General features: G+C 39.5%; 1 protein-coding gene across 1 annotated transcript in view; it reads right to left on the bottom strand.

Annotated features, from left to right (window-relative positions):
- Positions 1-12,104: 12,104 nt before the first annotated feature.
- The window catches only part of Dera (deoxyribose-phosphate aldolase), a 240,567-nt gene continuing 239,596 nt past the window's right edge, over positions 12,105-13,075 (bottom strand). Inside the window, exon 7 of the mRNA XM_080271803.1 lies at positions 12,105-12,633. Within this exon, the coding sequence (XP_080127929.1) occupies positions 12,537-12,633 (97 nt within the window). The 3' untranslated portion in view covers positions 12,105-12,536. The remainder of the gene's footprint in view (positions 12,634-13,075) is intronic.

Below are 13,075 nucleotides of genomic sequence, written 5' to 3'. Positions count from 1 at the left end.
TGTTCATCCTGTCTCCAATTTAATATTCTCTAAAGTGATGTCCATCATAAATGCAAGTGATCATTTTCTACAAATAATTGTGTATACATAAATATTCTCACAAATTTGGGGGAACCAGCTAACTGCAGCAAGATAAAAAATGGCCATCAACATAAACAAAACAACTGGCGAATATGAATTTCCAGGCTTTGACAGACACACCAGAATAATGGACATGATCAAAACATTGATAATGAGAATTAGCAATATAGAAAGGAAAATGGAGAATGGAGTTTCAAGAGAAAAGTCAGAAATGAATGAAACAAAAATTCCGAGCCTGACTGAATGAAGCAAAAAGGCCAATGAAGAAATTAAAAAACTGAAGCAAGAAAATACTGAACTAAGAAAAATATTAGAAGAAAGTGATAATAAAACGGAGAAGGTGTGTAATTTACTGGAAGAACAGAAGACATGATGGGCACATTTGCAGAAGGAACAGAAAGAAGTGGTCAATTGAAAGGAAATTATTCAGGAACAAAGGGAAGAAAACAAGAAAAAATGAAAAAAAATGTAATGAAGGCATTGCAAAATAAAGAGAAAATTGTGAGACAAACTGCAGAAAGAAACTGATGTGTTGTCATATTTGGATACAAGGGGGAGGAGAAGGTTAAACCAGTGAGAATCGAGGGAGACTTGAACCAAGGGAAGGAAATATTGGGCAAGGTCGATCCAGGAGGAGGAAAGTGGGTAAAAGAAACTGAAGAAGTATGATGAATAGGGCCATACAAGAAGGAAGAAGCAAGACCAATGGGGATTAAGTTTGCAACTAAAAGTACAACATATTAACTTCTTAGAGTGTCATGGAAATTTAGCAGGGAGCCAGGTTTTGAAAACATCATAATAAGATAAGACCTAAATGAGGAAGAAAGGGAAGTTTTGAAGTTGCTACAAGAGCAAGTGAAAGAAAAAAATGACGGGAGGTGAGAGGATGAGCATAAGAATTTTTTCTTTCGTGATGGACACGAAAATCAGGAAGTGGTACGTCAAGAACTACAGTAGAAGTGATGGAAAAGAGGGGAATGGAAATGAATACAAGCAAGAGAAGGATGAATCAAGAAAAGACTGTATTGGAAAATCTAAAGACCATTTATAATAATGTGAATGCGCTACTCTCTAAAAGAGGGGAACTAGGAGATTATATAAAGGAAAAGAAACCAGAAATTATTTGCCTGGTAAAGACCACATTGCCCTGAGATGTTGATATTAAATTATTTGGATGGAGGGAATATAGTGTGTGAAGGAAGAATACAGAGGGAAAGTTTGGGGGAGGAGTAATGATTTTAACTCATATGGATTTATAACAAAATGGATAGAACTTGAAAACACCACAGCAGAAACTTTGGGGATGGAAATAGAAGACAACTATGGGGAAAAAACAGATGTAGAGTAATAGTATTTTATATACCCTGTCAAACTAGGACATGGATAAAAGATTTTGAACAGCTGATAAGAGAAATTCACTGTACAGATAAAGATGTCAACTGAATGAAGGAACAGAATAATAATCATGGGGGATTTTAATTGTAGAGTTGACTGGGAAAATGTGGATGCCAGGAGCAACGAGGAATTGTGGGGCAATAAACTGATGGAAATGGTGAAGGAAAACATGTTTTCATTCATTCATTCATTGCCAGATGCCATGTATCCCAGATGGGGTGGCCAATGGCTTAGAGTTAATTGTTTTACAGGGAGGGGCACTAATCCTCCACCAACCCCACTTGACACGTAAATTCAATTAATTTATGAAAATGCGAGAACTAGAGGAGACAATGAAACATGGGGGACCCAAATGATGTGAGGCATATAACCTATCAAAGCCCCCTAGGTAAAAGTGATCATATGGTTTTAGAGATGGAAGTGGTGGGAGTAGGGGAATGTTGAAAGAAATGAAAAAGAATGAATAGGTATAATTATGGAAAAGCAGATTCTGCTTCCCAAAGGAACTATTTCCAAAATATATTGTGGTAGGTGGGGGCACTCACCATCCACTCACTCGATGTAGTGCTGCTGTCGGGTGTCTGCCCTTTTCTCTCCTCCATCCTTCTTTCCTTCCATCCTCTTCTTTCTTTCCTTCATTCTTTCCTTGTCCTTCTCCCTACGGGTGACATTACACTCCCTCTTCTGTCTTTCCTTCCTTCATTCTTTCCTCTTCCTTCTGCCTGTGGATGACTCTACACTAAGTGACAAGCCAAATGGTTTCCTCTATACCAGGAAACCATTTACTACACTGGGTGGTAACCACATAACCAAATTCTGGCGCCTGGTGGTTTAGTGGGTAATTATTGCGCTCCAATGGGATTGAGCTGAAGGTTTATATCCAAGGGATGGTTGGGGTTGATTGCTCACACAATGTCACTCAGGGATGAGTGAGGCTGGTCATTCTCATCTTATATGTCGGGACCAACTGCCTAGCCCTGGGCTCCTACGCTCCTCATGGGGCAATGTATGATTGGATGATGGAAGGATGGATGGATGGATAGACCAGAGTGAAATGGATGTACAGTCAAGTCGCCTATGGCGCGAACTTCTATGCCATGGTTTTCTATGACATGACAAGGTGCCAGACTCAAAAAAAAAAAAACCACGAGCATAAACTACCTATGGCACGAGCGCGGCAAGGTTTGAAACGCACGGGCAAATTCCCCTGGCGGCCCGCTCCTGTTTGTAAACAAAGATGGCAACCACTTCAGCTCCATACTACAAATGCTTCAACTGTGGACTTATTTCTCTCTTATGACGAGGTTAAACTTCACCAAATTCATTGTGTTAAGTAATGAAACATGAAAGATTCTTTGGTTATTGTGACTAGTTTATAGGTTTGTACATAAAACTGCTATGAATGGGTTAGTAACAAAGCACCTATCTCTGAGCTAAGACAAAGTATGATGCCTCCCATCATCATCATCGCATATATAACCATGATTATTAATGTGAGTTTTGTTGACACTTGATAATACAAACTTTATCAAATAAACTTCTTCAATCAGTGCTTGGCCAGGCAGCCTCTGCCATCTTTAATGTTTTGGTCGCTCCGCTGATCTGTGTCTACTTGGCTGAGCTTTTTTTTGCTCGATCCGCAGCACGTGGTATTGCCCCAGTAGACACAAGGATGATAACCCTCCCATTTTTTTTGTGCCAATTGTTACATGTAATACATGCATTGACTGATTGCTTGATTGTGTGCATGTGTAAAGTGGGCTGTAAAGGAGGACTTTAGGCAAATGACCAGAACCAACCTCCATTTTTCCCATAGGTTTAGTTATTTGTATGGCATGTTTTCTATGGCACGGGTGCAGTCCAGAACCAATTAGCCACGCCTTAGGCAACTTGACTGTAGTCGAAAATGTAGATAAGAAGTATGAGTTTCTCATGGAGGTGTACAAAACAGAAATTAGTAAATATGTTCCAAAATTCTCCCAAAATTCTCCACAGCAATGGAAAAGAAGAAACAATGGTTCAGAATTAGGTATAGAAAGGAGCTTGAGGCAAGAAACAAAGCATGGAATAAAGTGAGAAGATATAGTGAAAGGGCTTAGGAGGAATACAAGAAGGTTAGAAATGAATATTGTAAAGATATGGAGAGAGGAAGAAAGGAAGTATGAAAAAGATGTTGTAACTAAATTTTAAAAAGAACATAAGCTATTCTGTACGTCTGTAAACGGTAAAATGAAAGTTAAGGACAGTACAGCATGACTGAGAGATGGAGATGAAGTTTGTTAAAGAGAAGAAGTTTGTGTGAAATAATGACCAACAGGCTGCAGTCATTTTACGTAGAGGAATATAATGAACCTGAAATGGAAACCTGGACAGCAGGAAGGACAGAAATTATAACCGACAAAAAGGAGATACTGCAGATGATGAGGACTTGGACGTGCGGAAAGCAATGGAACAAGGTAATGTGGCTGGATGGATCCTGAAAGAATGTGCTGATCACTTGGTGTGACCTGATTATGTCATCAAAAAGAGCTCTCTGGAAAATGGGCAGGTACCCAAAGACTGAGAAAGAGCAAATATTGTGCCAATCTTCCAGGGAGGAGATAGGGAAGATCTACACAACTATAGACCTGTATCACGTACTGGTGATGCTGGTGTTGTTTGTAAAATATGAGAAAATTATCAGAAAAAGATGGATTAGGTATTTAGAAGAAAATGAAGTGATAACACAAAGACAATTCGGTTTTATGGAAGGAAGATCTTGTGTTACCAGTCTACTAAGTTTCTGCAGTAGGGTAATAGATGTCATACAAGACAGAGAAGGGCGGGCAGACTGTGACTACCTAGACCTCAGGAAAGCATTTGACAGGATGCCCTATAGGAGACTGCTGCGGAAATTGAAGACCTTTGGAGGAGTGCATGGGGAACTATTAAAGTGGATGGAAGATTACCTGGTGGGATGGCAGATGAAAACAGCCCTTACAGATGAGGTTCACAATGGAAAGATGTGACTAGTGGAGGGCCCCAGGGCTGTCTTGGCTCCAGTAATATTTCTGATATAAAACAATTTGCCAGAAGGTTTGAATTAGTTACATGAGTATGTTCACAGATGATGCTAAAATCATGAAACATATTAAATGTATTTATAGTTGTCAGGAGCAGCAAGAGGACTTAAACAAACCCCACAACTGGAGCCAGCCTTGGAAAATGGAGTTCAATGCTAAGAAGTGTCAAGTGTTACAAATGAGGGCGAAAGAAAAAAGACCAAACTGGACATATAAAAAGGGCTGTGAGATAACTGGCAAAATAAAAGAAGAGAAAGACTTGGGAGTGATTATACAAGATGACCTGTCACCTGAAAAGCAAATAAACAAAATCACTGGAGGCACATATGAATTACTGACCAACAAAAAAGTGGCCTTTACTTATATGGATGAGGAAATGCAGAGGGCGTTGGCAGCGTCCATGATAAGACCAAAATTAGAATATGCAGCTGTGATATGGTCACCTCATCAAAAAAACATACTGATAAACTGGAGAAGGTACAACGGATGGCTACGAGAATGATACCATGCTTAAGAGAACTGACCTATGAGGAAAGACTAAAAAACTGAAGTTATCAACACTGCGTGAGAGAAGGGAGAGAGGAGATTTGATTACGATGTTTAGAAATGTATGAGGTCTGGAAAAGGTGGATAATCTTTTGTATTCGATGATGGAAGAACAAGAGGTCATCTTGTTCATTACAGTAATTTAAATTGAGGAAGAGCAGATGCCTTAATGATCTTAAAAGGTTCATTTTCCCAAACAGAAGTATAAGTACTTGGAACAACTTAGACAAGGAGGTGGTGGAAGCAAAAATTATCCATGTGTTTAAAACTAGACTGGATAAAAGTAGATATGGAGACAGGATAATACAAGCTTAGCTCAATTACTGTACACTGCAAATAGGTAAATACACACACACACACACACACACACACACACACACACACACACACACACACACAGAGTCTTAAAAAAATAAAATAAAATAAACAGTGCAACAATTGGCTGGCATTGCATGATTGCAATGGGAGTGCTGTATAGTGGCAACAGTCCAACACAAGCCACATCAGGCCACATCACATAGTCATCATGGTACATGTTCTTGAGTGAATGTGTGTTTACTGCACTTGGTGATTTACTGCCAGTTGAACAATGAAGGATGTTGAAGAGGAAGAAGTTTGCATGAAATTCTGTGTCAAATTGGGAAACACCTTTGCTTCTGAAAAATGTCATAACAGGTGATGAAACATGGACGTATGGCTATGATGTCAAAACAAAGAGGCAGGCATGAGAGTGGGTTGGAACATCATCACTGCAAGCAATAAATGCATGTCAAAGTCGCCCAAATGTGATGGCAATGTTGATTGTCTCTTCTGACTGGAAGGGTGTCATTAAACATGAGTTTGTTCCATGCTGTCAGACAGTCAATAAAGTTTTACTTGGACGTCTTGAAGCATATTTGAGGGAGGCAGTGCAAAGGAAGATGCCTGAGGCATGGACAAACAAATCTTGGATGCTGCACCATGATAATGCATTTGCTCATGCACTGCTCCTTATCTGTGACTTTTTAGCGAAGCATGAAATGAATATCATCCCTCAGCCACCCTACATTCCGGATTTGGCCCCTGCAGACTTCTTTTTTGTCCCCAAAGTTGAAATTCACCCTAAGAGGTAATTTCAGATGGCAGAAGAGATAGAAGAAAGTTCACCAAGTGCACTAAACCCATGTTCACTCAAGTGCGTGTACCTTGATGACTAAGTGATGTGGTGTGATTAGGCTAGTGTTATATCAAAGCTCAAAGTCACCACTACATGGCACTCCCATTGTGATCACGCTAAGCTCACTGGTAGACACGCTGTTTGAAAAGTTCAGTTCCTTTTTTAACAAACCTTGTAGATTTCGAAAATAATTTCTGTGCATAAAGTCAAAGCTCATGCAAAAGGACAAAGCGCAGTAAACTCTCTCTACTTTGAACCTCAATAAAGTTCTGCTATATCAACTATCCTGACCCTACTGAACAACTTATTAACCTCTAAAGACTGCATTTTTCTGAAGCTATGTTCCACCCCAGCTGCAATTTCTGGGTGAATTTTTCAGCTCTAACCAAGGTAAAATTTTTTCTTACAGATTTCAAGAGCTTAAATTTACACACCTGAAAATGCCAATCTCAGTCTCCTAGGCCTAATGGTTACTGCAAAACCACCTGTTAAAAATGATAAGAACCTCTCGTGGTAAGAAAAAACAGGAAAATATCAGCAGGAGCCTAATTTTCGCCAGAGAACCTTACCAAAATCAATGATATCAATGTAAAATATGTTTCTATTGATGAAACTAGCTGTAGGAGTCAGCATGAGTAAAAAAAATAATAGTAATAATAATAATAATAAAAATAAAAAACTTGAAAAATTTGGCAAAAACATAATTTTTGCTTAAGAACCTTAACAAAATTAATGAAATCAATGTAAAACATGTTTCTACTGATGAAACTTGGTGCTGAAGTCAGCATGAGTTATATATATATATATATATATATATATATATATATATATATATATATATATATATATATATATATATAATATATATATATATATATATATATATATATATATATATATATATATATATAATATATATATATATATATATATATATATATATATATATATATATATAAAAGGGGGGGGGGTGAGAGTAACAAACAGACACAGGCCAATCATGGAAGGGAAATTACTGCATCATATTTGGGACAAAGGATAGGGAGAGAGGAAGGTGGAGGTGGGATGGGGGATGTCCAGTGGGGATGAGACACCTCCAATGCAGGGTGGGTGGTGTGAGGAGTATTATGGCAGGAGGAAATCCATCCATCCATTGCCAGATGCCATGTATCCCAAACGGGGTGGTCAAGGGCTTAGAGTTAATTGTTTTTACAGGGAGGGGCACTAATCCTCCACCAACCCCACTTGACACGTAGGGATGCCAACAGCATCTGGTGTTCCCAGGCGGTCACCCATCCAAGTACTAACCAGACCCAACGTTGCTTAACATAAATGTAGATACTGTGGAAATGGGAGAAGGCAGGGCCGAAGTGATAAATATGAAATTAGAAACTGGACACTCCAATCAGATTGAGTCGGTGAAGGTTTATATCCAAGGAGTGGTTGGGGTTGATTGCTCATGTAATGCCACTCAGGGATGGGTGAGACTGGTCACTCTCATCTTAAATCTTCGGGACCAACTGCCTAGCCCTGGGCTCCTATGTTCCTCATGGGGCAATGTAGGATTGGATGATGGATGGATGGATGGAAACTGAAGAGAATAACAAAAGAGATATGGCAGTAGTGTATGTTTCCCTTAAGACAGGAGCATGGAGTGATGATGAATACCAGAAAATGTTGTCAGACATGGCTAGTTTTTTACAGAAAATGACTGAGAAAAGCAACAATATAATTTTAATGGGTGACTTCAATTGTAAAGAGGTGAACTGGGAGGCATGGGACTCAGAAAGCAGCAAAGATTTGTGGGGCACTATATTATTAAATATAACAATGAACAATGTGATGTCGCAATGGGTCAAAGAAGAGACACGGTTCTGAGGTGAGGACACACCAGCAGGACTAGACTTACTGTTTACCAAAGAACCCAATGTATTAGAATCCTTGAAATATCTGTGTCCTATTGGAAAAAGTTATCATGTGGTCACTGACTTCCAGATGATAACAGGGAATGTGGAGCCAAGAGACAAGCTTTATAGGCAGGGAAGATACAACTTTGGGAAAGCAAACTTTACAGGATTGAGAACATTTTTCGAAAATGCAGATTGGAGAAATTTCAGAGAAACAAGAGAGATACAGAGGAAGTGGGATATTTTTCTAGGCCTCTATAATTCGGGAGTGGAAAATTTTGTGCCAAGAGTAAGAGGGAAAGAAAACAGGAAAAAGGAGTGGTTTAATGGAAGGTGTATGATGGCAAAAAAGAGAGAGAGACACGGCGTGGAACAACTGGAGAAAGAGAGGTAACAACAAAACAAAGGAAAAATATAAAAGAACTAGAAATGAATACACAAGAATACGTAGAGAGGAAGAAAGGAATTTTGAAAAAGGTATAATAGACAAATGTATGGATGAACCCAAATTGTTTTATGGATTTGTCAATGGCAAACTGAAACAAAAGGAGGGAATCACCAAACTGAAAGCAGATGGAGAGGTCTATTAAGATGCAGCAATGCAAGCAGAAATAATGAACAAATGTTTCCAATCAGTTTTCACTAATGAAAAGGAGTCTATGGAAGGGGAGGGAGTGAATAGAAATGTAGTGATAAAAGATATAAAAGTGGAAGTACAGGAAGTGTATAAATTACTGGAAACTCAAGATGTAAAGAAAGCCCCAGGACCAGATGGAATCTCTAATTGGGTACTGAAGGAATGCAGAAAACAACTGGCGGATAAGATTCACAGTTTAATTGTGTGTTCTCTGGAAGAAGGGAAAGTGTCTCAAGAATGGAAGAGGGCTAATGTGGTACCAATTTATAAGGGAGGAAACAAGGAGGAACCTCTGAATTATAGACCAGTGTCCCTAACCAGCATGGTCGCAAAATTGTTCGAAAGAATTCTGAAAGATAGATGGATAAAATATCTGGAAGAGATGAATATTTTGGCTGATAGCCAGTTTGGATTTAGATGTGGAAGGTCATGTGTTTCCAACCTGTCAAGTTTTTACTCAAGAGCGATTCACGTGCTACAGGAAAGAGATGGTTGGGTGGATTGTGTGTATTTAGATTTGGAGAAGGCCTTCGACAAGGTACCCCATAAGAGACTAATGTGGAAACTAGAACATATAGGAGGACTGAAGGGGAACCTCCTGGAATAGGTGAGAGACTTTTTGAGAGACAGACAAATGAGGACAGTAATAAAGGATAGGATGTCTGGATGGAGGAAAGTGACAAGTGGAGTCCCACAGAGCTCAGTGTTGGCGCCAGTAATGTTCCTGATTTATGTAAATGGTATGGTAGACGGAGTGAACAGTTATGCAAGTCTGTCTGCTGATGATGCAAAGATCTTGAGGAAGATTGAGGTTGAGGAGGATTGTAAAATCCTGCAGGAGGATCTGGATAGGATACACAATTGGAGCCGGAAGTGGGAAATGAAATTTAATGCAAAGAAATGTAAAATATTGGAAATGGGTAAAAGTACCGAGAGGCCATCATTGAATTATTTGATGGGTAACGAACCAATCACAAAAGCGAGAGAAGAGAAAGATTTGGGAGTGCCGATCCAGGACAATTTGTCACCTGAAAAACACATTAACAAGGCAGTTACAGAGACGTATAAACTCCTGACTAATATATGAGCAGCTTTTCATTATATGGATGAGGAGATGATGAAAAAATTGATAGTGGCCATGATTCGCCCCAGGTTAGAATATGCAGCAGTAGTGTGGTCACCACACAAAAAGAAAGATATAAACAAAATTGAAAGAATACAAAGAACAGCAACCAAAATGGTCCCCAGTCTGGCAGATCTGTCATACTGAGAGAGGCTGGAAAAGCTGGATTTGCCTTCCTTAGAAGAAAGGAGAAAGAGAGGCGACATGATTGCAGTGTTCAGGACCATGGTGGGAGTAGATAAAACTGACAAAGAAGATCTGTTTTTATGGGATAAGAGAGCAACAAGAGGACACAGAATGAAACTAAAGAAACCAAGCTCCTTGAAGGATATCAAGAAATATAGTTTTCCTCATAGATGTATAGACCTGTGGAATAGCCTGGACAAAGAGATCATCCAGTCCAAAACTTAAACGAGTTTAAAGCTAAATTTGACTTACTGAGAAACAGAGTTGGGACCCCATGAGCGTAGCTCATTTCCTGTATATTACATCCATCCATCCATCATCTAATCCTACGTTGCCCCATGAGGAGCGTACGAGCCCAGGGCTAGGCAAGTTGGTCCTGGCATTTAAGATGAGAGTGACCAGCCTCACTCATCCCTGAGTGGCATTACGTGATCAATAAACCCCAACCACCCCTTGGATATAAATCTTCACCGGCTCAATCCAATTGGAGCATCGTTATCACCCACTAAACCACCAGGCGCCACCTGTATATTACAATTAGGTAAATACCAAGCATTCATAGCAGGGAAACTGCCATGTCATTTGATATAATGGGAGAGTGGATGGAGGTGGAGGAGGAGGAGGGGGTGGCTTGGGGGGGGAGCAGGAATTAGACACCCCACCCCCCCCATATGATGTAGATGTGGTACTGGTAAGCAGTTTGGGTGGGAGAGGACAGAGCAGGCTGCAAACAAACAGCCAGAGGTAGGTGGAGAAGTGGTTGGGGGAGGGGTCCCCCCAGAGACCTGGTGAGGGGGTGGGATCGTCCTTCCCATCACCTCATCCCCTAGTTCTGACTGGGTAGGAACCATTTACGTCATAAAAGGGGCTGTCTTAGTACTCGGCAGTTTTTGACAGACCTTCTACAATCGTCAGTCATAGTACTTTAGGAGTTAATATATCAAGCAGAGTTCACAAAGCAAGAGGACACAGCTGCCAGACTGAAAAAAAGGTAAAGAGTATTTTTTTTTTTTCAGTCTGTTACTGATTCAAATGTATATTTATCTATACACAATCTAGGTAAACAGTATAAACTGACACAAAACTGAAATCATGCATAATTCATTTGATATAACCAACCCTACCAAATGCTGCCTACATCAAAAAATAAGATATTTCATCAGCCTCTTCCTCCAATTGGTCTGATATAGTGGGGGTTCACTGTAATGAGAAATGTCATTTCAGACTGATTTCTGAATGCTACACCAGCTAAAAGCTACAATTATTGATTTAACATTCAAAACTATCAGATTACCAAGCAGACTGACTGGAAAATCTGAGAAATTTGTCATTCTGAGCTGGTACATTAGACTATATTTAACTGCCAGGTAGGTTAACTCCACACTTTCTGGTCATTAGATAATACCAAACTCTTCAAACAATCTACTCTAATCTAATCTAAAAATGACACTGTCAGGACTCCATAATATAAATATAAATCATAATAGATAGCATGATGAACAGACAGATAGATAGATAGATAGAAGCACCAGCCAAGGTGTCGGAATAGGAAATGTGTCAGCCAGAGTCGACAAAAGGAAATGTGTTTGCGATTTCAGTGGGAAAGGAAATGTATCCGCATTTCTATACAGAATGCCACATGTACACCAAGTCACCAGAAATGCTACATACACACAGACACACGGGCTTCTCGAACATTGACATGTGTCTTCCACACGTGACACTAGCCCCCCTTGGAAAGGATGGAAGAATTAGAGAGTCAGAAAGGGGCTAGCCATAGAACTGAATGGTTGTGGAGGGAGGAAGAGAGAAGAGGGGTCTGACGAGACTTAGCTAGTAAATTACGTTCCTGTGTAATACATACACTGCTCAACTTAAACTTTTCCTTGAAGATAATATACTACGATCAACTCCCTGTATCCATCTTTAACTTCTCCTGCCTTCAACTACACGATAACTATAACCAAATCTCAAGATTTTCATATTACATGGTCAAGATACCACAACACCATGTTTCCTCACAAGGAATCTCTGTATTCGTGTTGGCCACTGTGGTGCTTTTTTCTATGGACTAAGACCAAACAAATTATGGTACAGAAATTACATATTATTCTCTCTCTCACACAACAGTCAACACTGTTTGGCCGCAGGGAGATTTCAAAGTCTAAATGGGTTAAAATCTGTTTCATATCCTAACTAAATCCTTAATCCAACTCTCCTCTTAACATCTGCCTACTTCCAAATGTTAAAAACAAAAATACCCTACCAGGAATAAGTATAGAATTTCAAATTTGTGAGAAAATACAGCACAGAAATCTTTGTACAGGTTGCCTGGCCTTTTCTGGAAGAAAGAATATGCTTCACAAAAACTCTTTTTAAGTAAAATACATAAAATGGAATGGATGTGAATAGGAAAGGCATGACAACATGCTGCTGAGGGACCCTAAGCCATAGGCAGCTCACTGGCAGCAGCATACCGTCCATACACAAAGTGGAAGAGCTGGCGTTCTATATCTGCCAGCAGCCCTGATGCTCCAATCCTACCAGGGAAGAAAAAAAGAGGGTTAGGACCTAAGAAGTGGTGGTAACATATAAGTAGCCTATGAAGTGGTGGTAACCAGAGTGAGCAGTTACATGTAATACGGTATAATTAGCATCATCCTAGTCTTGATTATCATGGCACCACTGGGATGGGAGACCTAGAGCATTTATACTGATTTCTTTCAGGAGGAAATTATGTCTCAGGTCAATTTGCTTTTTCACCTCAAAGAAGCTACAAGACAGTCCGCAACACAATGAAGGTTGGCAAGGTCATTATATCCCAGCACAAGTCCTTACAGTATGTGAATATTAAATCGATTACTATAATCAAAGTTCTTTGCAATAATGAAACCTGTAACTGCATCAGATAAAAAGTTATGAATTACATTACAATGTATCATGCAATCAGTCCAATGCAATGCATCGATCAAATGTAATCAA

The sequence above is a fragment of the Coenobita brevimanus genome, chromosome 47 (genome assembly GCF_032717465.1).
Source record: "Coenobita brevimanus isolate Jiangsu-jjx chromosome 47, ASM3271746v2, whole genome shotgun sequence".
NCBI lineage: Eukaryota > Metazoa > Arthropoda > Malacostraca > Decapoda > Coenobitidae > Coenobita > Coenobita brevimanus.
Note: the sequence above shows the minus strand (reverse complement) of the source record. Positions and strands in the feature narration are given on the sequence as shown.